Source organism: Scyliorhinus torazame, chromosome 4 (genome assembly GCF_047496885.1).
Source record: "Scyliorhinus torazame isolate Kashiwa2021f chromosome 4, sScyTor2.1, whole genome shotgun sequence".
In the NCBI taxonomy this organism is placed as follows: Eukaryota; Metazoa; Chordata; class Chondrichthyes; order Carcharhiniformes; family Scyliorhinidae; genus Scyliorhinus; species Scyliorhinus torazame.
The window spans coordinates 9,113,217-9,137,281 of NC_092710.1; the positions used below are offsets into that span (position 1 = coordinate 9,113,217).

The 24,065-nt window shown below is 57.7% G+C and overlaps 1 protein-coding gene across 2 annotated transcripts in view; it reads right to left on the reverse strand.

Moving 5' to 3' along the window:
- Positions 1-3,603: 3,603 nt before the first annotated feature.
- LOC140411551 (NACHT, LRR and PYD domains-containing protein 3-like) overlaps positions 3,604-24,065 on the reverse strand; it is a 109,760-nt gene continuing 89,298 nt past the window's right edge. For both annotated transcript variants that reach the window (XM_072500633.1, XM_072500632.1), the window contains one exon: positions 3,604-3,834. In XM_072500633.1, the coding sequence (XP_072356734.1) occupies positions 3,747-3,834 (88 nt within the window). In that variant the 3' untranslated portion in view covers positions 3,604-3,746. The remainder of the gene's footprint in view (positions 3,835-24,065) is intronic.

Sequence of the window (24,065 nt, forward strand, 5' to 3'; positions counted from 1 at the left end):
TGACGGAGGTGAACAGTGTCCATGTGGAACTCGCTCCCACAGGGAGTGACGGAGGTGAATAGTGTTGGTGTGGAGCTCGCTCCCACAGGGAGTGACGGAGGTGAATAGTGTCGATGTGGAACTCGCTCCCACAGGGAGTGACGGAGGTGAATAGTGTCGGTGTGGAACTCGCTCCCACAGGGAGTGACGGACGTGAATAGTGTCGGTGTGGAACTCGCTCCCACAGGGAGTGATGGAGGTGAATAGTGTCGCTGTGGAACTCGCTCCCACAGGGAGTGACGGAGGTGAATAGTGTCGATGTGGAACTCGCTCCCACAGGGGGTGATCGAGGTGAATAGTGTCGATGTGGAACTCGCTCCCACAGGGAGTGACGGAGGTGAACAGTGTCCATGTGGAACGCGCTCCCACAGGGAGTGACGGAGGTGAATAGTGTCGATGTGGAACTCGCTCCCACAGGGAGTGACGGAGGTGAATAGTGTCGATGTGGAACTCGCTCCCACAGGGAGTGATCGAGGTGAATAGTGTCGATGTGGAACTCGCTCCCACAGGGAGTGACGGAGGTGAATAGTGTGGATGTGGAACTCGCTCCCACAGGGAGTAACGGAGGTGAATAGTGTCGATGTGGAACTCACTCCCACAGGGAGTGATCGAGGTGAATAGTGTCGTTGTGGGACTCGCTCCCACAGAGAGTGATCGAGGTGAATAGTGTTGGTGTGGAACTCGCTCCCACAGGGAGTGACGGAGGTGAATAGTGTTGATGTGGAACTCGCTCCCACAGGGAGCGACGGAGGTGAATAGTGTCGGTGTGGAACCCGCTCCCACAGGGAGTGACGGAGGTGAATAGTGTTGATGTGGAACTCGCTCCCACAGGGAGTGATCGAGGTGAATAGTGTCGGTGTGGAACTCGCTCCCACAGGGAGTGATCGAGGTGAATAGTGTCGGTGTGGAACTCGCTCCCACAGGGAGTGATCGAGGTGATTAGTGTCGGTGTGGAACTCGCTCCCACAGGGAGTGACGGAGGTGAATAGTGTCGATGTGGAACTCGCTCCCACAGGGAGTGACGGAGGTGAATAGTGTGGGTGTGGAACTCGCTCCCACAGCTACTGATCGAGGTGAATAGTGTCGATGTGGGACTCGCTCCCACAGGGAGTGAGCGAGGTGAATAGTGTCGATGTGGGACTCGCTCCCACAGGGAGTGAGCGAGGTGAATAGTGTCGATGTGGGACTCGCTCCCACAGGGAGTGACGGAGGTGAATAGTGTCGATGTGGAACTCGCTCCCACAGGGAGTGACGGAGGTGAATAGTGTCGATGTGGAACTCGCTCCCACAGGGAGTGACGGAGGTGAATAGTGTCGATGTGGAACTCGCTCCCACAGGGAGTGACGGAGGTGAATAGTGTCGGTGTGGAACTCGCTCCCACAGGGAGTGACGGAGGTGAATAGTGTCGATGTGGAACTAGCTCCCACAGGGAGTGACGGAGGTGAATAGTGTCGATGTGGAACTCGCTCCCACAGGGAGTGATCGAGGTGAATAGTGTTGATGTGGAACTCGCTCCCACAGGGAGTGTCGGAGGTGAATAGTGTCGGCGTGGAACTCGCTCCCACGGGGAGTGACGGAGGTGAATAGTGTCGATGTGGAACTCGCTCCCACAGTGAGTGACGGAGGTGTATAGTGTCGATGTGGAACTCACTCCCACAGGGAGTGATCGAGGTGAATAGTGTCGATGTGGAACTCGCTCCCACAGGGAGTGACGGAGGTGAATAGTGTCGATGTGGAACTCGCTCCCACAGGGAGTGACGGAGGTGAATTGTGTCGATGTGGAACTCGCTCCCACAGGGTGTAATGGAGGTGAATAGTGTCGATGTGAAACTCACTCCCACAGGGAGTGACGGAGGTGAATAGTGTCGATGTGGAACTCGCTCCCACAGGGAGTGACGGAGGTGAATAGTGTTGGTGTGGAACTCGCTCCCACAGGGAGTGACGGAGGTGAATAGTGTCGATGTGGAACTCGCTCCCACAGGGAGTGACGGAGGTGAATAGTGTCGGTGTGGAACTCGCTCCCACAGTCAGTGACGGAGGTGAATAGTGTTGATGTGGAACTCACTCCCACAGGGAGTGATCGAGGTGAATAGTGTCGATGTGGAACTCGCTCCCACAGTCAGTGACGGAGGTGAATAGTGTTGATGTGGAACTCACTCCCACAGGGAGTGATCGAGGTGAATAGTGTCGGTGTGGAACTCGCTCCCACAGGGAGTGATGGAGGTGAATAGTGTCGATGTGGAACTCGCTCCCACAGGGAGTGACGGAGGTGAATAGTGTCGATGTGGAACTCGCTCCCACAGGGTGTAATGAAGGTGAATAGTGTCGATGTGGAACTCACTCCCACAGGGAGTGGCGGAGGTGAATAGTGTCGGTGTGGAACTCGCTCCCCCAGGGAGTGACGGAGGTGAATAGTGTCGGTGTGGAACTCGCTCCCACAGGGAGTGACGGAGGTGAATAGTGTCGGTGTGGAACTCGCTCCCCCAGGGAGTGACGGAGGTGAATAGTGTCGATGTGGAACTCGCTCCCACAGGGAGTGATCGAGGTGAATAGTGTCGATGTGGAACCCGCTCCCACGGAGTGACGGAGGTGAATAGTGTCGATGTGGAACTCGCTCCCACAGGGAGTGACGGAGGTGAATAGTGTTGGTGTGGAACTCGCTCCCACAGGGAGTGACGGAGGTGAATAGTGTCGATGTGGAACTCGCTCCCACAGGGAGTGACGGAGGTGAATAGTGTCGGTGTGGAACTCGCTCCCACAGGGAGTGATCGAGGTGAATAGTGTCGGTGTGGAACTCACTCCCACAGGGAGTGATCGAGGTGAATAGTGTCAGTGCGGAACTCGCTCCCACAGGGAGTGATGGAGGTGAATAGTGTTGATGTGGAACTCGCTCCCACAGGGAGTGACGGAGGTGAATAGTGTCGGTGTGGAACTCGCTCCCACAGGGAGTGATGGAGGTGAATAGTGTCGATGTGGAACTCGCTCCCACAGGGAGTGACGGAGGTGAATAGTGTCGGTGTGGAACTCGCTCCCACAGGGAGTGATCGAGGTGAATATTATCGATGTGGAACTCGCTCCCACAGGGAGTGACGGAGGTGAATAGTGTCGGTGTCGAACTCACTCCCACAGGGAGTGACGGAGGTGAATAGTGTCGTTGTGGAACTCGCTCCCACAGGGAGTGACGGAGGTGAATAGTGTCGGTGTCGAACTCGCTCCCACAGGGAGTGACGGAGGTGAATAGTGTCGGTGTCGAACTCGCTCCCACAGGGAGTGACGGAGGTGAATAGTGTCGGTGTCGAACTCGCTCCCACAGGGAGTGATGGAGGTGAATAGTGTCGTTGTGGAACTCGCTCCCACAGGGAGTGACGGAGGTGAATAGTGTCGGTGTCGAACTCACTCCCACAGGGAGTGACGGAGGTGAATAGTGTTGGTGTGTTTATGGGGGTGAAGCTGGGTTAAAAGCTCAAGGGGGAGAGGAACTGAAAGATATGTTGATTGGGGCAGATGATGAGCAGAATGACTTGTTACAACCCATGTCTTTATTTAACTCCAGCTCAGAAACACAAACACAAACAAATGCCGAGAGTGGGGGTGGGGGTAGGGGGGAGTGGGGGTGGGGGGGGGGTCTGCCTGCCACGCGTGTGCTTGTCGTAGGCGGACGTAACGTTGAAACAAACCCTTTGGCCGCCGTCTCCTCTCCGCCGCCGTCACAGTAGCACCTTCAGCTCGGGCTTCCTCGCCTGCACATCCAGCAACAGCTGCTTGCCCTCTTCGCTCAGCGTGTTCTTCCCCAGCCTGCGGGACAGGGAGCAAGAGGGCGGCTCAGTATCGCCACCTGTAACCACCCGCCCCCACTTCATCCTTCCCGATTTCGGTAAAGTACAGGGGGCCATCCGCCCCTTCGCGCCTGCTCCGCCGGTCAATTTGACCCCCCCTCCATCTCAATGCCAGTCTCCCACTTCCTCACCATCACCCTTGATGCCATCAAAATCGAAACAAACACCTATCTCTTTCTTGAATTCGCACAGCCTTGTGCGTGGAGAATTCCACAGCTTCGCTCGCCTTCGAGTGAAGGAATTGTGGTAATACCAGGTATTGCAGTACCTGAGAGGTGGATGCCCATTGGCCAACGTACGTAGCTCCGCCCTGAGAGGCGGGGTATAAGAACCCATGCCGTCCCAGCAGCCCTCACTTTCTGTATCGGAGCTGCTGGGTACAGTTCTAGCCGATTAAAGCCGATTAGTATGACTCCCCTCGTCTCACGAGTAATTGATTGTGCATCAGGAATTTCCCCTCGTTTCTGTCCTGAATGGTCTCCCACCAGGTCCGAGATTCTCCAACCAGGGGAAAGATCCTCCCTGCGTCTGAAGGCGCTGTTGCTAAGTTTGCAGGTGATCCAGAAATGTGTAGAGGGACCAGGGTAGTATTGAGGAAGCAGGGGGGCAGCAGAAGGATTTGGACAAGCTAGGAGAGTGGGCAATGAAGTGGCAGATGGAATACAATGTGGAAAAGTGTGAGGTTCTGCCCTTTGGAAGGAGGAATTTAGGCACAGTCCCCATTTTCTAAATGGGGAAATGCTTCGGAAATCAGAAGCACAAAGGGACTTGGGAGTCCTTCTTCCCGATTCTCTTCAGGTTAACGTGCAGGTTCAGTCGGCAGTTAAGAAGGAAAATGCAATGTTAGCATTCACGTCGAGAGGGCGAGAATACAAGACCAGGGATGTACTTCTGAGGCTGTATAAGGCTCTGGTCAGACCCCATTTGGAGCATTGTGAGCAGTTTTGGGCCCCGTATCTAAGGGAGGATGTGCTGGCCTTGGAAAGGGTCCAGAGGAGGTTCACAAGAATGATCCCTGGAATGAAGAGCTTGTCGTATGAGGAACGGTTGAGGACTCCGGGTCTGTACTCGTTGGAGTTTAGAAGGATGAGGGGGGGATCTTATTGAAACTTACAGGATACTGCGAGGCCTGGATAGAGTGGACGTGGACAGGATGTTTCCACTTGTAGGAAAAACTAGAAGCAGAGGACACAATCTCAGACTGAAGGGACTTTAAAACAGCGATGAGGAGGAATTTCTTCAGCCAGAGGGTGGTGAATCTGTGGAACTCTTTGCCGCAGAAGGCTGTGGAGGCCAAATCACTGAGTGTCTTTAAGACAGAGACAGACAGGTTCTTGATTAAGAAGGGGATCCGGGGTTATGGGGAGAAGGCAGGAGAATGGGGATGAGAAAATATCAGCCATGATTGAATGGCGGAGCAGACTCGATGGGCCGAGTGGCCTAATTCTGCTCCTATGTCGAATGGCCTGTAAAGCCCTGTTAGAATTTTATACGTTTCGATCAGATCTCCTCTCATCTTTCTAAACTCCACTGCACACACACCCAGTCGAACCGATCTCTAAGATAGTCCTTCAACCCCGCTATCAGCCCAGTGAACCTCCCTCTCTTTTAACTATATCCTTTCTTGGTTAGGGAAACCAATACTGTACGCTAAACCCCAGGTGTGGTCTCACCAAGGCCTTGTACAACTGCAGTAAGACATCACCACGTCGGAACTCAAATCCCTCTGGCAATAGTCAACATCTTTTCCCAAAGGTAGGGGAGTCTAAAACTAGAGGGCATAGGTTTAAGGTGAGAGGGGAGAGATTCAGAAGGGCCCAGAGGGGCAATTTCTTCACTCAGAGGGTAGTGAGTGTCTGGAATGTGCTGCCAGAGGTAGTAGTAGAGGCGGGTACAATTGTGTCTTTTAAAAAGCATTTAGATAGTTACATGGGTAAGATGGGTATAGAGGGTTATGTGCCAAGTGCGGGCAACTGGGACTAGCTTAATGGTAAAAACTGGGCGGCATGGACTGGTTGGGCCGAAGGGCCTGTTTCCATGCTGTAAACTTCTATGATTCTATGATTCTAATGAAGGCCAACATATCACCAGCCTTCTGAACTGCTGGCTGCTCCCCCCTCTCCACTTTCAGTGACTGGTGTGCAAGGACACCCAAAGGTCCCTTTGTACATCCACACTTCCCAAAATAACAGAGAGAGAGAAGAGAGAGAGACAGAGATAGAGATAGAGAGAGACAGACAGAGAAAGAGACAGACAGAGAGAGAGAGATAGAGAGAGAGAGAAAGAGACAGAGAAAGAGACACACAGAAAGTGAGAGACAGAGAGGGAGAGAGAGACAGAGAGTGATAGAGACAGAGAGAGACAGTGAGAGAGAGACAAAAAGAGACAGAGACAGTGAGAGAGAGACAGAGCGAGAGACAGAAAGTGAGAGACAAGAGAGGGAGAGAGAGACAGAGAGAGACAGTGAGAGAGAGAGACAGAAAGAGACAGTGAGAGAGGGACAGAGAGAGAGACACACAGAGAGACAGAGAGAGAGACAGAGAGAGAGACAGAGAAAGAAAGAGAGAGACAGAGAGAGAGACAGAGAGACAGAGAAAGAAGAGAGAGAGAAAGAGAGAGACAGAGACGGAGAGAGAGAGAGAGAGACAGAGAGAGAGAAAGAGAGAGACAGAGACGGAGAGAGACAGAGACGGAGAGAGACAGAGACGGAGAGAGACAGAGAGAGAGAGACACAGAGAGAGAGACAGAGAGAGAGAGACACAGAGAGAGAGACAGAGCGAGAGACAGAGAGAGAGGCAGAGAGACCTGGCTGGGGGTGGATCGGCAAACTCAGGATTGTGCAGGAGGCTCTGCCCATTCGAGGAATTGCGTCTGACTGCTGGCGTTTTGTTTCTGGGGGATTTTCTTTGTGGACGCAGGCTGGTCTGAGGATCCGGAGGAACAGACGGTTCGGATTGAGCAGCAAACTAACCGGACGGGGGGCCCACGTAACATAGAGAGGGAGGGTTGTAGGGGCTGGAGGAGGTTACAGAGATAGGGAGGGTTGAAGGGGCTGGAGGAGGTTACTGAGATAGGGAGGGTTGTAGGGGCTGGAGGAGGTTACAGAGATAGGGAGGGGTGTAGGGGCTGGAGGAGGTTACAGAGATAGGGAGGGTGTCAGGGCTGGAGGATGTTACAGAGATAGGAAGGGGTGTAGGGGCTGGAAGAGGTTACAGAGATAGGGAGGGGTGTAGGGGCTGGAGGAGGTTACAGAGATCGGGAGGGGTGCAGGGACTGGGGGAGGTTACAGAGATAGGGAGTGTTGTAGGGGACTGGAGGAGGCTACAGAGATAGGTAGGGTTGTAGGGGACTGGAGGAGGTTACAGAGATAGGGAGGGTCGAAGGCGCTGGAGGAGGTTACAGAGATAGGGAGGTTTGTGGGGACTGGAGGAGGTTACAGAGATAGCGAGAGTTGTCGGGGCTGGAGGAGGTTACAGAGATCGGGAGGGTTGAAGGGGCTGGAGGAGGTTACAGAGATAGGGAGGGTTGTAGGGGACTGGAGGAGGTTACAGAGATAGGGAGGTTTGTAGGGGACTGGAGGATGTTACAGAGATAAGGAGGGATGTAGGGGCTGGAGGAGGTTACAGCGGTAGGGAGGGTTGTAGGGGCTGGAGGAGGTTACAGAGGTAGGGAGGGTTGTAGGGGACTGGAGGATGTTACAGAGATAGGGAGGGTTGTGGGGACTGGAGGAGGTTACAGAGATAGGGAGGGTTGTGGGGACTGGAGGAGGTTACAGAGATAGGGAGGGTTATGTGGGCTGGAGAAGTTTACAGAGATAGGGAGGGTTGTAGGGGTTTCACGAGGTTGGAGAGATAGGGAGGTTGGAGGAGGATAGAGAGAAAGGGAGGATTGTAAGGGCTGGAGGAGGTTACAGAGAGAGGGAGGGTTGTAGGGACTGGAGGAGTTTACAGAGATAGGGAGGGTTGTAGGGACTGGAGGAGGTTACAGAGCTAGGGAGGGTTGAAGGGGCTGGAGGAGGTTTCAGAGATAGGGAGGGTTGTAGGGGCTGGAGGAGGTTACAGAGATAGGGAGGGTTGAAGGGGCTGGAGGAGGTTACAGAGATAGGGAGGGTTGTAGGGGCTGGAGGAGGTTACAGAGATAGGGAGGGTTGAAGGGACTGGAGGAGGTTACAGAGATAGGCAGGGTTGTAGGGGCTGGAGGAGGTTACAGAGATAGGGAGGGTTGTAGGGGCTGGAGGAGGTTACAGAGATAGGGAGGGATGTAGGAGCTGGAGGAGGATACAGAGATAGGGAGTGTTGTAGGGGCTGGAGGAGGTTACAGAGATAGGGAGGGTTGAAGGGACTGGAGCAGGTTACAGAGATAGGGAGGTTTGTAGGGGCTGGAGGAAGTTACAGAGATAGGGAGGGTTGAAGGGGCTGGAGGAGGTTACAGAGATAGGGAGAGTTGTAGGAGCTGGAGGAGGTTACAGAGATAGGAAGAGGTGTAGGGGCCGGAGGAGGTTAGAGAGATAGGGAGGGGTGTCAGGGCTGGAGGAGGTTACAGAGATAGGGAGGGGTGTAGGGGCTGGAGGAGGTTACAGAGATAGGGAGGGGTGTAGGGGCTGGAGGAGGTTACAGAGATAGGGAGGGTTGTAGGGGACTGGAGGAAGTTACAGAGATTGGGAGGGTTGTAGGGACTGGAGGAGGTTACCGAGATAGGGATGGTTGAAGGGGCTGGAGGAGGTTACAGAGATAGGGAGTGTTGTAGGGGACTGGAGGAGGTTACAGAGATAGGGAGGGTTGTCGGGGCTGGATAAGGTTACAGAGATAGGGAGGGTTGTAGGGGCTGGAGGATGTTACGGAGATAGGGAGGGGTGTAGGGGTTGGAGGAGGTTACAGAGATAGGGAGGGTTGTAGGATCTGGAGGAGGTTACAGAGCGAGGGAGAGTTGTCGGGGCTGGAGGAGGTTACAGAGCGAGGGAGGGTTGAAGGGGCTGGAGGAGGTTGTAGAATCACACCGGCCGTAGCGAGCATGTGGGGAATCACACCGGCCGTATCGAGCATGTGCGGAATCACACCGGGCGTATCGAGCATGTGGGGAATCACACCGGCCGTATCGAGCATGTGGGGAATCACACCGGCCGTATCGAGCATGTGGGGAATCACACCGGGCGTATCGAGCATGTGGGGAATCACACCGGGCGTATCGAGCATGTGGGGAATCACACCGGCCGTATCGAGCATGTGCGGAATCACACCGGCCGTATCGAGCATGTGGGGAATCACACCGGCCGTATCGAGCATGTGGGGAATCACACCGGCCGTATCGAGCATGTGGGGAATCACACCGGCCGTATCGAGCATGTGCGGAATCACACCGGGCGTATCGAGCATGTGGGGAATCACACCGGGCGTATCGAGCATGTGGGGAATCACACCGGCCGTATCGAGCATGTGCGGAATCACACCGGCCGTATCGAGCATGTGGGGAATCACACCGGCCGTATCGAGCATGTGGGGAATCACACCGGCCGTATCGAGCATGTGCGGAATCACACCGGCCGTATCGAGCATGTGGGGAATCACACCGGCCGTATCAAGCATGTGGGGAATCACACCGGGCGTATCGAGCATGTGGGGAATCACACCGGCCGTATCGAGCATGTGGGGAATCACACCGGCCGTATCGAGCATGTGGGGAATCACACCGGCCGTGTCGAGCATGTGCGGAATCACACCGGCCGTATCGAGCATGTGGGGAATCACACCGGCCGTATCGAGCATGTGGGGAAATCACACCGGCCGTATCGAGCATGTGGGGAATCACACCGGCCGTATCGAGCATGTGGGGAATCACACCGGCCGTATCGAGCATGTGGGGAATCACACCGGCCGTATCGAGCATGTGGGGAATCACACCGGCCGTATCGAGCATGTGGGGAATCACACCGGCCGTATCGAGCATGTGGGGAATCACACCGGCCGTATCGAGCATGTGGGGAATCACACCGGCCGTATCGAGCATGTGGGGAATCACACCGGCCGTATCGAGCATGTGGGGAATCACACCGGCCGTATCGAGCATGTGGGGAATCACACCGGCCGTATCGAACATGTGGGGAATCACACCGGCCGTATCGAGCATGTGCGGAATCACACCGGCCGTATCGAGCATGTGGGGAATCACACCGGCCGTATCGAGCATGTGGGGAATCACACCGGGCGTATCGAGCATGTGGGGAATCACACCGGCCGTATCGAGCATGTGGGGAATCACACCGGCCGTATCGAGCATGTGGGGAATCACACCGGCCGTATCGAGCATGTGCGGAATCACACCGGCCGTATCGAGCATGTGGGGAATCACACCGGCCGTATCGAGCATGTGGGGAATCACACCGGCCGTATCGAGCATGTGTGGAATCACACCGGCCGTATCGAGCATGTGGGGAATCACACCGGCCGTATCGAGCATGTGGGGAATCACACCGGCCGTATCGAGCATGTGGGGAATCACACCGGCCGTATCGAGCATGTGGGGAATCACACCGGCCGTATCGAGCATGTGGGGAATCACACCGGGCGTATCGAGCATGTGAGGAATCACACCGGCCGTATCGAGCATGTGGGGAATCACACCGGCCGTATCGAGCATGTGGAGAATCACACCGGCCGTAGCGAGCATGGGCGGAATCACACCGGCCGTATCGAGCATGTGGGGAATCACACCGGCCGTATCGAGCATGTGGGGAATCACACCGGCCGTATCGAGCATGTGGGGAATCACACCGGCCGTATCGAGCATGTGGGGAATCACACCGGCCGTATCGAGCATGTGGGGAATCACACCGGCCGTATCGAGCATGTGGGGAATCACACCGGCCGTATCGAGCATGTGGGGAATCACACCGGCCGTATCGAGCATGTGGGGAATCACACCGGCCGTATCGAGCATGTGGGGAATCACACCGGCCGTATCGAGCATGTGGGGAATCACACCGGCCGTATCTAGCATGTGGGGAATCACACCGGCCGTATTGAGCATGTGGGGAATCACACCGGCCGTATCGAGCATGTGGGGAATCACACCGGCCGTATCGAGCATGTGGGGAATCACACCGGGCGTATCGAGCATGTGCGGAATCACACCGGCCGTATCGAGCATGTGCGGAATCACACCGGCCGTAGCGAGCATGTGGGGAATCACACCGGCCGTATCGAGCATGTGCGGAATCACACCGGCCGTATCGAGCATGTGGGGAATCACACCGGCCGTATCGAGCATGTGAGGAATCACACCGGCCGTATCGAGCATGTGGGGAATCACACCGGCCGTATCGAGCATGTGGGGAATCACACCGGCCGTATCGAGCATGTGGGGAATCACACCGGCCGTAGCGAGCATGTGGGGAATTACACCGGCCGTAGCGAGCATGTGCGGAATCACACCGGCCGTATCGAGCATGTGGGGAATCGCAACGGCCGTATCGAGCATGTGGGGAATCACACCGGCCGTATCGAGCATGTGGGGAATCACACCGGCCGTATCGAGCATGTGGGGAATCACACCGGCCGTATCGAGCATGTGGGGAATCACACCGGCCGTATCGAGCATGTGGGGAATCACACCGGCCGTATCGAGCATGTGGGGAATCACACCGGCCGTATCGAGCATGTGGGGAATCACACCGGCCGTATCGAGCATGTGGGGAATCACACCGGCCGTATCGAGCATGTGGGGAATCACACCGGCCGTATCGAGCATGTGCGGAATCACACCGGCCGTATCGAGCATGTGGGGAATCACACCGGCCGTATCGAGCATGTGGGGAATCACACCGGCCGTATCGAGCATGTGGGGAATCACACCGGCCGTATCGAGCATGTGCTGAATCACACCGGCCGTATCGAGCATGTGGGGAATCACACCGGCCGTATCGAGCATGTGGGGAATCACACCGGCCGTATCGAGCATGTGTGGAATCACACCGGCCGTATCGAGCATGTGGGGAATCACACCGGCCGTATCGAGCATGTGGGGAATCACACCGGCCGTATCGAGCATGTGGGGAATCACACCGGCCGTATCGAGCATGTGGGGAATCACACCGGGCGTATCGAGCATGTGAGGAATCACACCGGCCGTATCGAGCATGTGGGGAATCACACCGGCCGTATCGAGCATGTGGGGAATCACACCGGCCGTATCGAGCATGTGGAGAATCACACCGGCCGTAGCGAGCATGGGCGGAATCACACCGGCCGTATCGAGCATGTGGGGAATCACACCGGCCGTATCGAGCATGTGGGGAATCACACCGGCCGTATCGAGCATGTGGGGAATCACACCGGCCGTATCGAGCATGTGTGGAATCACACCGGCCGTATCGAGCATGTGGGGAATCACACCAGCCGTATCGAGCATGTGCGGAATCACACCGGCCGTATCGAGCATGTGGGGAATCACACCGGCCGTATCGAGCATGTGCGGAATCACACCGGCCGTATCGAGCATGTGGGGAATCACACCGGCCGTATCGAGCATGTGGGGAATCACACCGGCCGTATCGAGCATGTGGGGAATCACACCGGCCGTATCGAGCATGTGGGGAATCACACCGGGCGTATCGAGCATGTGAGGAATCACACCGGCCGTATCGAGCATGTGGGGAATCACACCGGCCGTATCGAGCATGTGGGGAATCACACCGGCCGTATCGAGCATGTGGAGAATCACACCGGCCGTAGCGAGCATGGGCGGAATCACACCGGCCGTATCGAGCATGTGGGGAATCACACCGGCCGTATCGAGCATGTGGGGAATCACACCGGCCGTATCGAGCATGTGGGGAATCACACCGGCCGTATCGAGCATGTGGGGAATCACACCGGCCGTATCGAGCATGTGGGGAATCACACCGGCCGTATCGAGCATGTGGGGAATCACACCGGCCGTATCGAGCATGTGGGGAATCACACCGGCCGTATCGAGCATGTGGGGAATCACACCGGCCGTATCGAGCATGTGGGGAATCACACCGGCCGTATCGAGCATGTGGGGAATCACACCGGCCGTATCTAGCATGTGGGGAATCACACCGGCCGTATCGAGCATGTGGGGAATCACACCGGCCGTATCGAGCATGTGGGGAATCACACCGGCCGTATCGAGCATGTGGGGAATCACACCGGCCGTATCGAGCATGTGGGGAATCACACCGGGCGTATCGAGCATGTGCGGAATCACACCGGCCGTATCGAGCATGTGCGGAATCACACCGGCCGTAGCGAGCATGTGGGGAATCACACCGGCCGTATCGAGCATGTGCGGAATCACACCGGCCGTATCGAGCATGTGGGGAATCACACCGGCCGTATCGAGCATGTGAGGAATCACACCGGCCGTATCGAGCATGTGGGGAATCACACCGGCCGTATCGAGCATGTGGGGAATCACACCGGCCGTATCGAGCATGTGGGGAATCACACCGGCCGTATCGAGCATGTGGGGAATCATACCGGCCGTATGCGAGCATGTGCGGAATCGCACCGGCCGTATCGAGCATGTGGGGAATCGCAACGGCCGTATCGAGCATGTGGGGAATCACACCGGCCGTATCTAGCATGTGAGGAATCACACCGGCCGTATCGAGCATGTGGGGAATCACACCGGCCGTATCGAGCATGTGGGGAATCACACCGACCGTATCGAGCATGTGCGGAATCACACCGGGCGTATCGAGCATGTGGGAATCACACCGGACGTATCGAGCATGTGCGGAATCACACCGGCCGTATCGAGCATGTGGGGAATCACACCGGCCGTATCGAGCATGTGGGGAATCACACCGGCCGTATCGAGCATGTGGGGAATCACACCGGCCGTATCGAGCATGTGCGGAATCACACCGGCCGTATCGAGCATGTGGGGAATCACACCGGCCGTATCGAGCATGTGGGGAATCACACAGGGCGTATCGAGCATGTGGGGAATCACACCGGCCGTATCGAGCATGTGGGGAATCACACCGGCCGTGTCGAGCATGTGCGGAATCACACCGGCCGTATCGAGCATGTGGGGAATCACACCGGCCGTATCGAGCATGTGGGGAATCACACCGGCCGTATCGAGCATGTGGGGAATCACACCGGCCGTATCGAGCATGTGGGGAATCACACCGGCCGTATCGAGCATGTGGGGAATCACACCGGCCGTATCGAGCATGTGGGGAATCACACCGGCCGTATCGAGCATGTGGGGAATCACACCGGCCGTATCGAGCATGTGGGGAATCACACCGGCCGTATCGAGCATGTGGGGAATCACACCGGCCGTATCGAGCATGTGGGGAATCACACCGGCCGTATCGAGCATGTGGGGAATCACACCGGCCGTATCGAGCATGTGGGGAATCACACCGCCGTATCGAGCATGTGGGAGAATCACACCGGCCGTATCGAGCATGTGGGGAATCACACCGGCCGTATCGAACATGTGGGGAATCACACCGGCCGTATCGAGCATGTGCGAATCACACCGGCCGTATCGAGCATGTGGGGAATCACACCGCCGTATCGAGCATGTGGGGAATCACACCGGGCGTATCGAGCATGTGGGAATCACACCGGGCCGTATCGAGCATGTGGGGAATCACACCGGCCGTATCGAGCATGTGGAGAATCACACCGGCCGTAGCGAGCATGGGCGGAATCACACCGGCCGTATCGAGCATGTGGGGAATCACACCGGCCGTATCGAGCATGTGGGGAATCACACCGGCCGTATCGAGCATGTGGGAATCACACCGGCCGTATCGAGCATGTGGGGAATCACACCGACCGTATCGAGCATGTGCGGAATCACACCGGGCGTATCGAGCATGTGGGGAATCACACCGGTCGTATCGAGCATGTGCGGAATCACACCAGGCCGTATCGAGCATGTGGGGAATCACACCGGGCGTATCGAGCATGTGAGGAATCACACCGGCCGTATCGAGCATGTGGGGAATCACACCGGCCGTATCGAGCATGTGGGGAATCACACCGGCCGTATCGAGCATGTGGAGAATCACACCGGCCGTAGCGAGCATGGGCGGAATCACACCGGGCCGTATCGAGCATGTGGGGAATCACACCGGCCGTATCGAGCATGTGGGAATCACACCGGCCGTAATCGAGCATGTGGGGAATCACACCGGCCGTATCGAGCATGTGGGGAATCACACCGGCCGTATCGAGCATGTGGGGAATCACACCGGCCGTATCGAGCATGTGGGGAATCACACCGGCCGTATCGAGCATGTGGGGAATCACACCGCCGTATCGAGCATGTGGGGAATCACACCGGCCGTATCGAGCATGTGGGGAATCACACCGGCCGTATCGAGCATGTGGGGAATCACACCGGCCGTATCTAGCATGTGGGGAATCACACCGGCCGTATCGAGCATGTGGGGAATCACAACCGGCCGTATCGAGCATGTGGGGAATCACACCGGCCGTATCGAGTCATGTGGGGAATCACACCGGCCGTATCGAGCATGTGGGGAATCACACCGGGGCGTATCGAGCATGTGCGGAATCCACACCGGCCGTATCGAGCATGTGCGGAATCACAACACCGGCCGTAGCGAGCATGTGGGGAATCACACCGGCCGTATCGAGCATGTGCGGAATCACACCGGCCGTATCGAGCATGTGGGGAATCACACCGGCCGTATCGAGCATGTGAGGAATCACACCGGCCGTATCGAGCATGTGGGGAATCACACCGGCCGTATCGAGCATGTGGGGAATCACACCGGCCGTATCGAGGCATGTGGGGAATCACACCGGCCGTAGCGAGCATGTGGGGAATCATATCGGCCGTAGCGAGCATGTGCGGATCACACCGGCCGTATCGAGCATGTGGCACAACGGCCGTATCGAGCATGTGGGGAATCACACCGGCCGTATCGAGCATGTGGGGAATCACACCGGCCGTATCGAGCATGTGGGGAATCACACCGGCCGTATCGAGCATGTGGGGAATCACACCGGCCGTATCGAGCATGTGGGGAATCACACCGGCCGTATCGAGCATGTGGGGAATCACACCGGCCGTATCGAGCATGTGGGGAATCACACCGGCCGTATCGAGCATGTGGGGAATCACACCGGCCGTATCGAGCATGTGGGGAATCACACCGGCCGTATCGAGCATGTGCGGAATCACACCGGCCGTATCGAGCATGTGGGGAATCACACCGGCCGTATCGAGCATGTGGGGAATCACACCGGGCGTATCGAGCATGTGGGGAATCACACCGGTCGTATCGAGCATGTGGGGAATCACACCGGCCGTATCGAGCATGTGGGGAATCACACCGGCCGTATCGAGCATGTGCTGAATCACACCGGCCGTATCGAGCATGTGGGGAATCACACCGGCCGTATCGAGCATGTGGGGAATCACACCGGCCGTATCGAGCATGTGTGGAATCACACCGGCCGTATCGAGCATGTGGGGAATCACACCGGCCGTATCGAGCATGTGGGGAATCACACCGGCCGTATCGAGCATGTGGGGAATCACACCGGCCGTATCGAGCATGTGCGGAATCACACCGGCCGTATCGAGCATGTGGGGAATCACACCGGCCGTATCGAGCATGTGGGGAATCACACCGGGCGTATCGAGCATGTGAGGAATCACACCGGCCGTATCGAGCATGTGGGGAATCACACCGGCCGTATCGAGCATGTGGGGAATCACACCGGCCGTATCGAGCATGTGGAGAATCACACCGGCCGTAGCGAGCATGGGCGGAATCACACCGGCCGTATCGAGCATGTGGGGAATCACACCGGCCGTATCGAGCATGTGGGGAATCACACCGGCCGTATCGAGCATGTGGGGAATCACACCGGCCGTATCGAGCATGTGGGGAATCACACCGGCCGTATCGAGCATGTGGGGAATCACACCGGCCGTATCGAGCATGTGGGGAATCACACCGGCCGTATCGAGCATGTGGGGAATCACACCGGCCGTATCGAGCATGTGGGGAATCACACCGGCCGTATCGAGCATGTGGGGAATCACACCGGACGTATCGAGCATGTGGGGAATCACACCGGCCGTATCTAGCATGTGGGGAATCACACCGGCCGTATCGAGCATGTGGGGAATCACACCGGCCGTATCGAGCATGTGGGGAATCACACCGGCCGTATCGAGCATGTGGGGAATCACACCGGCCGTATCGAGCATGTGGGGAATCACACCGGCCGTATCGAGCATGTGGGGAATCACACCGGGCGTATCGAGCATGTGCGGAATCACACCGGCCGTAGCGAGCATGTGGGGAATCACACCGGCCGTATCGAGCATGTGCAGAATCACACCGGCCGTATCGAGCATGTGGGGAATCACACCGGCCGTATCGAGCATGTGAGGAATCACACCGGCCGTATCGAGCATGTGGGGAATCACACCGGCCGTATCGAGCATGTGGGGAATCACACCGGCCGTATCGAGCATGTGGGGAATCACACCGGCCGTAGCGAGCATGTGGGGAATCATACCGGGCGTATCGAGCATGTGGGGAATCACACCGGTCGTATCGAGCATGTGCGGAATCACACCGGCCGTATCGAGCATGTGGGGAATCACACCGGCCGTATCGAGCATGTGGGGAATCACACCGGCCGTATCGAGCATGTGGGGAATCACACCGGCCGTATCGAGCATGTGCGGAATCACACCGGCCGTATCGAGCATGTGGGGAATCACACCGGCCGTATCGAGCATGTGGGGAATCACACAGGGCGTATCGAGCATGTGGGGAATCACACCGGCCGTATCGAGCATGTGGGGAATCACACCGGCCGTATCGAGCATGTGGGGAATCACACCGGCCGTGTCGAGCATGTGCGGAATCACACCGGCCGTATCGAGCATGTGGGGAATCACACCGGCCGTATCGAGCATGTGGGGAATCACACCGGCCGTATCGAGCATGTGGGGAATCACACCGGCCGTATCGAGCATGTGGGGAATCACACCGGCCGTATCGAGCATGTGGGGAATCACACCGGCCGTATCGAGCATGTGGGGAATCACACCGGCCGTATCGAGCATGTGGGGAATCACACCGGCCGTATCGAGCATGTGGGGAATCACACCGGCCGTATCGAGCATGTGGGGAATCACACCGGCCGTATCGAGCATGTGGGGAATCACACCGGCCGTATCGAGCATGTGGGGAATCACACCGGCCGTATCGAGCATGTGGGGAATCACACCGGCCGTATCGAGCATGTGGGGAATCACACCGGCCGTATCGAGCATGTGGGGAATCACACCGGCCGTATCGAACATGTGGGGAATCACACCGGCTGTATCGAGCATGTGCGGAATCACACCGGCCGTATCGAGCATGTGGGGAATCACACCGGCCGTATCGAGCATGTGGGGAATCACACCGGGCGTATCGAGCATGTGGGGAATCACACCGGCCGTATCGAGCATGTGGGGAATCACACCGGCCGTATCGAGCATGTGGGGAATCACACCGGCCGTATCGAGCATGTGCGGAATCACACCGGCCGTATCGAGCATGTGGGGAATCACACCGGCCGTATCGAGCATGTGAGGAATCACACCGGCCGTATCGAGCATGTGTGGAATCACACCGGCCGTATCGAGCATGTGGGGAATCACACCGGCCGTATCGAGCATGTGGGGAATCACACCGGCCGTATCGAGCATGTGGGGAATCACACCGGCCGTATCGAGCATGTGAGGAATCACACCGGCCGTATCGAGCATGTGGGGAATCACACCGGCCGTATCGAGCATGTGGGGAATCACACCGGCCGTATCGAGCATGTGGAGAATCACACCGGCCGTAGCGAGCATGGGCGGAATCACACCGGCCGTATCGAGCATGTGGGGAATCACACCGGCCGTATCGAGCATGTGGGGAATCACACCGGCCGTATCGAGCATGTGGGGAATCACACCGGCCGTATCGAGCATGTGGGGAATCACACCGGCCGTATCGAGCATGTGGGGAATCACACCGGCCGTATCGAGCATGTGGGGAATCACACCGGCCGTATCGAGCATGTGGGGAATCACACCGGCCGTATCGAGCATGTGGGGAATCACACCGGCCGTATCGAGCATGTGGGGAATCACACCGGCCGTATCGAGCATGTGGGGAATCACACCGGCCGTATCTAGCATGTGGGGAATCACACCGGCCGTATCGAGCATGTGGGGAATCACACCGGCCGTATCGAGCATGTGGGGAATCACACCGGCCGTATCGAGCATGTGGGGAATCACACCGGCCGTATCGAGCATGTGGGGAATCACACCGGGCGTATCGAGCATGTGCGGAATCACACCGGCCGTATCGAGCATGTGCGGAATCACACCGGCCGTAGCGAGCATGTGGGGAATCACACCGGCCGTATCGAGCATGTGCGGAATCACACCGGCCGTATCGAGCATGTGGGGAATCACACCGGCCGTATCGAGCATGTGAGGAATCACACCGGCCGTATCGAGCATGTGGGGAATCACACCGGCCGTATCGAGCATGTGGGGAATCACACCGGCCGTATCGAGCATGTGGGGAATCACACCGGCCGTAGCGAGCATGTGGGGAATCATACCGGCCGTAGCGAGCATGTGCGGAATCACACCGGCCGTATCGAGCATGTGGGGAATCACAACGGCCGTATCGAGCATGTGGGGAATCACACCGGCCGTATCGAGCATGTGGGGAATCACACCGGCCGTATCGAGCATGTGGGGAATCACACCGGCCGTATCGAGCATGTGGGGAATCACACCGGCCGTATCGAGCATGTGGGGAATCACACCGGCCGTATCGAGCATGTGGGGAATCACACCGGCCGTATCGAGCATGTGGGGAATCACACCGGCCGTATCGAGCATGTGGGGAATCACACCGGCCGTATCGAGCATGTGGGGAATCACACCGGCCGTATCGAGCATGTGCGGAATCACACCGGCCGTATCGAGCATGTGGGGAATCACACCGGCCGTATCGAGCATGTGGGGAATCACACCGGGCGTATCGAGCATGTGGGGAATCACACCGGCCGTATCGAGCATGTGGGGAATCACACCGGCCGTATCGAGCATGTGGGGAATCACACCGGCCGTATCGAGCATGTGCTGAATCACACCGGCCGTATCGAGCATGTGGGGAATCACACCGGCCGTATCGAGCATGTGGGGAATCACACCGGCCGTATCGAGCATGTGTGGAATCACACCGGCCGTATCGAGCATGTGGGGAATCACACCGGCCGTATCGAGCATGTGGGGAATCACACCGGCCGTATCGAGCATGTGGGGAATCACACCGGCCGTATCGAGCATGTGCGGAATCACACCGGCCGTATCGAGCATGTGGGGAATCACACCGGCCGTATCGAGCATGTGGGGAATCACACCGGGCGTATCGAGCATGTGAGGAATCACACCGGCCGTATCGAGCATGTGGGGAATCACACCGGCCGTATCGAGCATGTGGGGAATCACACCGGCCGTATCGAGCATGTGGAGAATCACACCGGCCGTAGCGAGCATGGGCGGAATCACACCGGCCGTATCGAGCATGTGGGGAATCACACCGGCCGTATCGAGCATGTGGGGAATCACACCGGCCGTATCGAGCATGTGGGGAATCACACCGGCCGTATCGAGCATGTGGGGAATCACACCGGCCGTATCGAGCATGTGGGGAATCACACCGGCCGTATCGAGCATGTGGGGAATCACACCGGCCGTATCGAGCATGTGGGGAATCACACCGGCCGTATCGAGCATGTGGGGAATCACACCGGCCGTATCGAGCATGTGGGGAATCACACCGGCCGTATCGAGCATGTGGGGAATCACACCGGCCGTATCTAGCATGTGGGGAATCACACCGGCCGTATCGAGCATGTGGGGAATCACACCGGCCGTATCGAGCATGTGGGGAATCACACCGGCCGTATCGAGCATGTGGGGAATCACACCGGCCGTATCGAGCATGTGGGGAATCACACCGGGCGTATCGAGCATGTGGGGAATCACACCGGCCGCATCGAGCATGTGCGGAATCACACCGGCCGTATCGAGCATGTGCGGAATCACACCGGCCGTATCGAGCATGTGCGGAATCACACCGGCCGTATCGAGCATGTGCGGAATCACACCGGCCGTAGCGAGCATGTGGGGAATCACACCGGCCGTATCGAGCATGTGCGGAATCACACCGGCCGTATCGAGCATGTGGGGAATCACACCGGCCGTATCGAGCATGTGAGGAATCACACCGGCCGTATCGAGCATGTGGGGAATCACACCGGCCGTATCGAGCATGTGGGGAATCACACCGGCCGTATCGAGCATGTGGGGAATCACACCGGCCGTAGCGAGCATGTGGGGAATCATACCGGCCGTAGCGAGCATGTGCGGAATCGCACCGGCCGTATCGAGCATGTGGGGAATCGCAACGGCCGTATCGAGCATGTGGGGAATCACACCGGCCGTATCTAGCATGTGAGGAATTACACCGGCCGTATCGAGCATGTGGGGAATCACACCGGCCGTATCGAGCATGTGGGGAATCACACCGGCCGTATCGAGCATGTGGGGAATCACACCGGCCGTATCGAGCATGTGAGGAATCACACCGGCCGTATCGAGCATGTGGGGAATCACACCGACCGTATCGAGCATGTGCGGAATCACACCGGCCGTATCGAGCATGTGGGGAATCACACCGGCCGTAGCGAGCATGTGGGGAATCATACCGGCCGTAGCGAGCATGTGCGGAATCACACCGGCCGTATCGAGCATGTGGGGAATCACACCGGCCGTAGCGAGCATGTGCGGAATCACACCGGCCGTATCGAGCATGTGGGGAATCACACCGGCCGTATCGAGCATGTGCGGAATCACACCGGCCGTATCGAGCATGTGGGGAATCACACCGGCCGTATCGAGCATGTGGGGAATCACACCGGCCGTATCGAGCATGTGGGGAATCACACCGGCCGTATCGAGCATGTGGGGAATCACACCGGCCGTATCGAGCATGTGGGGAATCACACCGGCCGTATCGAGCATGTGGGGAATCACACCGGCCGTATCGAGCATGTGGGGAATCACACCGGCCGTATCGAGCATGTGGGGAATCACACCGGCCGTATCGAGCATGTGGGGAATCACACCGGCCGTATCGAGCATGTGCGGAATCACACCGGGCGTATCGAGCATGTGGGGAATCACACCGGCCGTATCGAGCATGTGGGGAATCACACCGGCCGTATCGAGCATGTGGGGAATCACACCGGCCGTATCGAGCATGTCGGGAATCACACCGGCCGTATCGAGCATGTGGGGAATCACACCAGCCGTATCGAGCATGTGCGGAATCATACCGGCCGTAGCGAGCATGTGCGGAATCACACCGGCCGTATCGAGCATGTGGGGAATCACACCGGCCGTATCGAGCATGTGGGGAATCACACCGGCCGTATCGAGCATGTGGGGAATCACACCGGCCGTATCGAGCATGTGGGGAATCACACCGGCCGTATCGAGCATGTGGGGAATCACACCGGCCGTATCGAGCATGTGGGGAATCACACCGGCCGTATCGAGCATGTGGGGAATCACACCGGCCGTATCGAGCATGTGGGGAATCACACCGGCCGTATCGAGCATGTGGGGAATCACACCGGCCGTATCGAGCATGTGCGGAATCACACCGGGCGTATCGAGCATGTGGGGAATCACACCGGCCGTATCGAGCATGTGGGGAATCACACCGGCCGTATCGAGCATGTGGGGAATCACACCGGCCGTATCGAGCATGTGCGGAATCACACCGGCCGTATCGAGCATGTGGGGAATCACACCGGCCGTATCGAGCATGTGCGGAATCACACCGGGCGTATCGAGCATGTGGGGAATCACACCGGGCGTATCGAGCATGTGCGGAATCACACCGGCCGTATCGAGCATGTGGGGAATCACACCGGCCGTATCGAGCATGTGCGGAATCACACCGGCCGTATCGAGCATGTGGGGAATCACACCGGCCGTAGCGAGCATGTGGGGAATCACACCGGCCGTATCGAGCATGTGGGGAATCACACCGGGCGTATCGAGCATGTGGGGAATCACACCGGCCGTAGCGAGCATGTGGGGAATCATACCGGCCGTATCGAGCATGTGGGGAATCACACCGGCCGTATCGAGCATGTGGGGAATCACACCGGCCGTATCGAGCATGTGGGGAATCACACCGGCCGTATCGAGCATGTGGGGAATCACACCGGCCGTATCGAGCATGTGGGGAATCACACCGGCCGTATCGAGCATGTGGGGAATCACACCGGCCGTAGCGAGCATGTGCGGAATCACACCGGCCGTATCGAGCATGTGGGGAATCACACCGGCCGTATCGAGCATGTGGGGAATCACACCGGCCGTATCGAGCATGTGCGGAATCACACCGGCCGTATCGAGCATGTGCGGAATCACACCGGGCGTATCGAGCATGTGGGGAATCACACCGGCCGTATCGAGCATGTGGGGAATCACACCGGCCGTATCGAGCATGTGCGGAATCACACCGGGCGTATCGAGCATGTGGGGAATCACACCGGCCGTATCGAGCATGTGGGGAATCACACCGGCCGTATCGAACATGTGGGGAATCACACCAGCCGTATCGAGCATGTGCGGAATCACACCGGCCGTATCGAGCATGTGGGGAATCACACCGGGCGTATCGAGCATGTGCGGAATCACACCGGCCGTATCGAGCATGTGCGGAATCACACCGGCCGTATCGAGCATGTGGGGAATCACACCGGCCGTATCGAGCATGTGGGGAATCACACCGGCCGTATCGAGCATGTGCGGAATCACACCGGCCGTATCGAGCATGTGGGGAATCACACCGGCCGTATCGAGCATGTGGGGAATCACACCGGCCGTATCGAGCATGTGGGGAATCACACCGGCCGTATCGAGCATGTGGGGAATCACACCGGCCGTATCGAGCATGTGGGGAATCACACCGGCCGTATCGAGCATGTGGGGAATCACACCGGCCGTATCGAGCATGTGGGGAATCATACCGGCCGTATCGAGCATGTGCGGAATCACACCGGGCGTATCGAG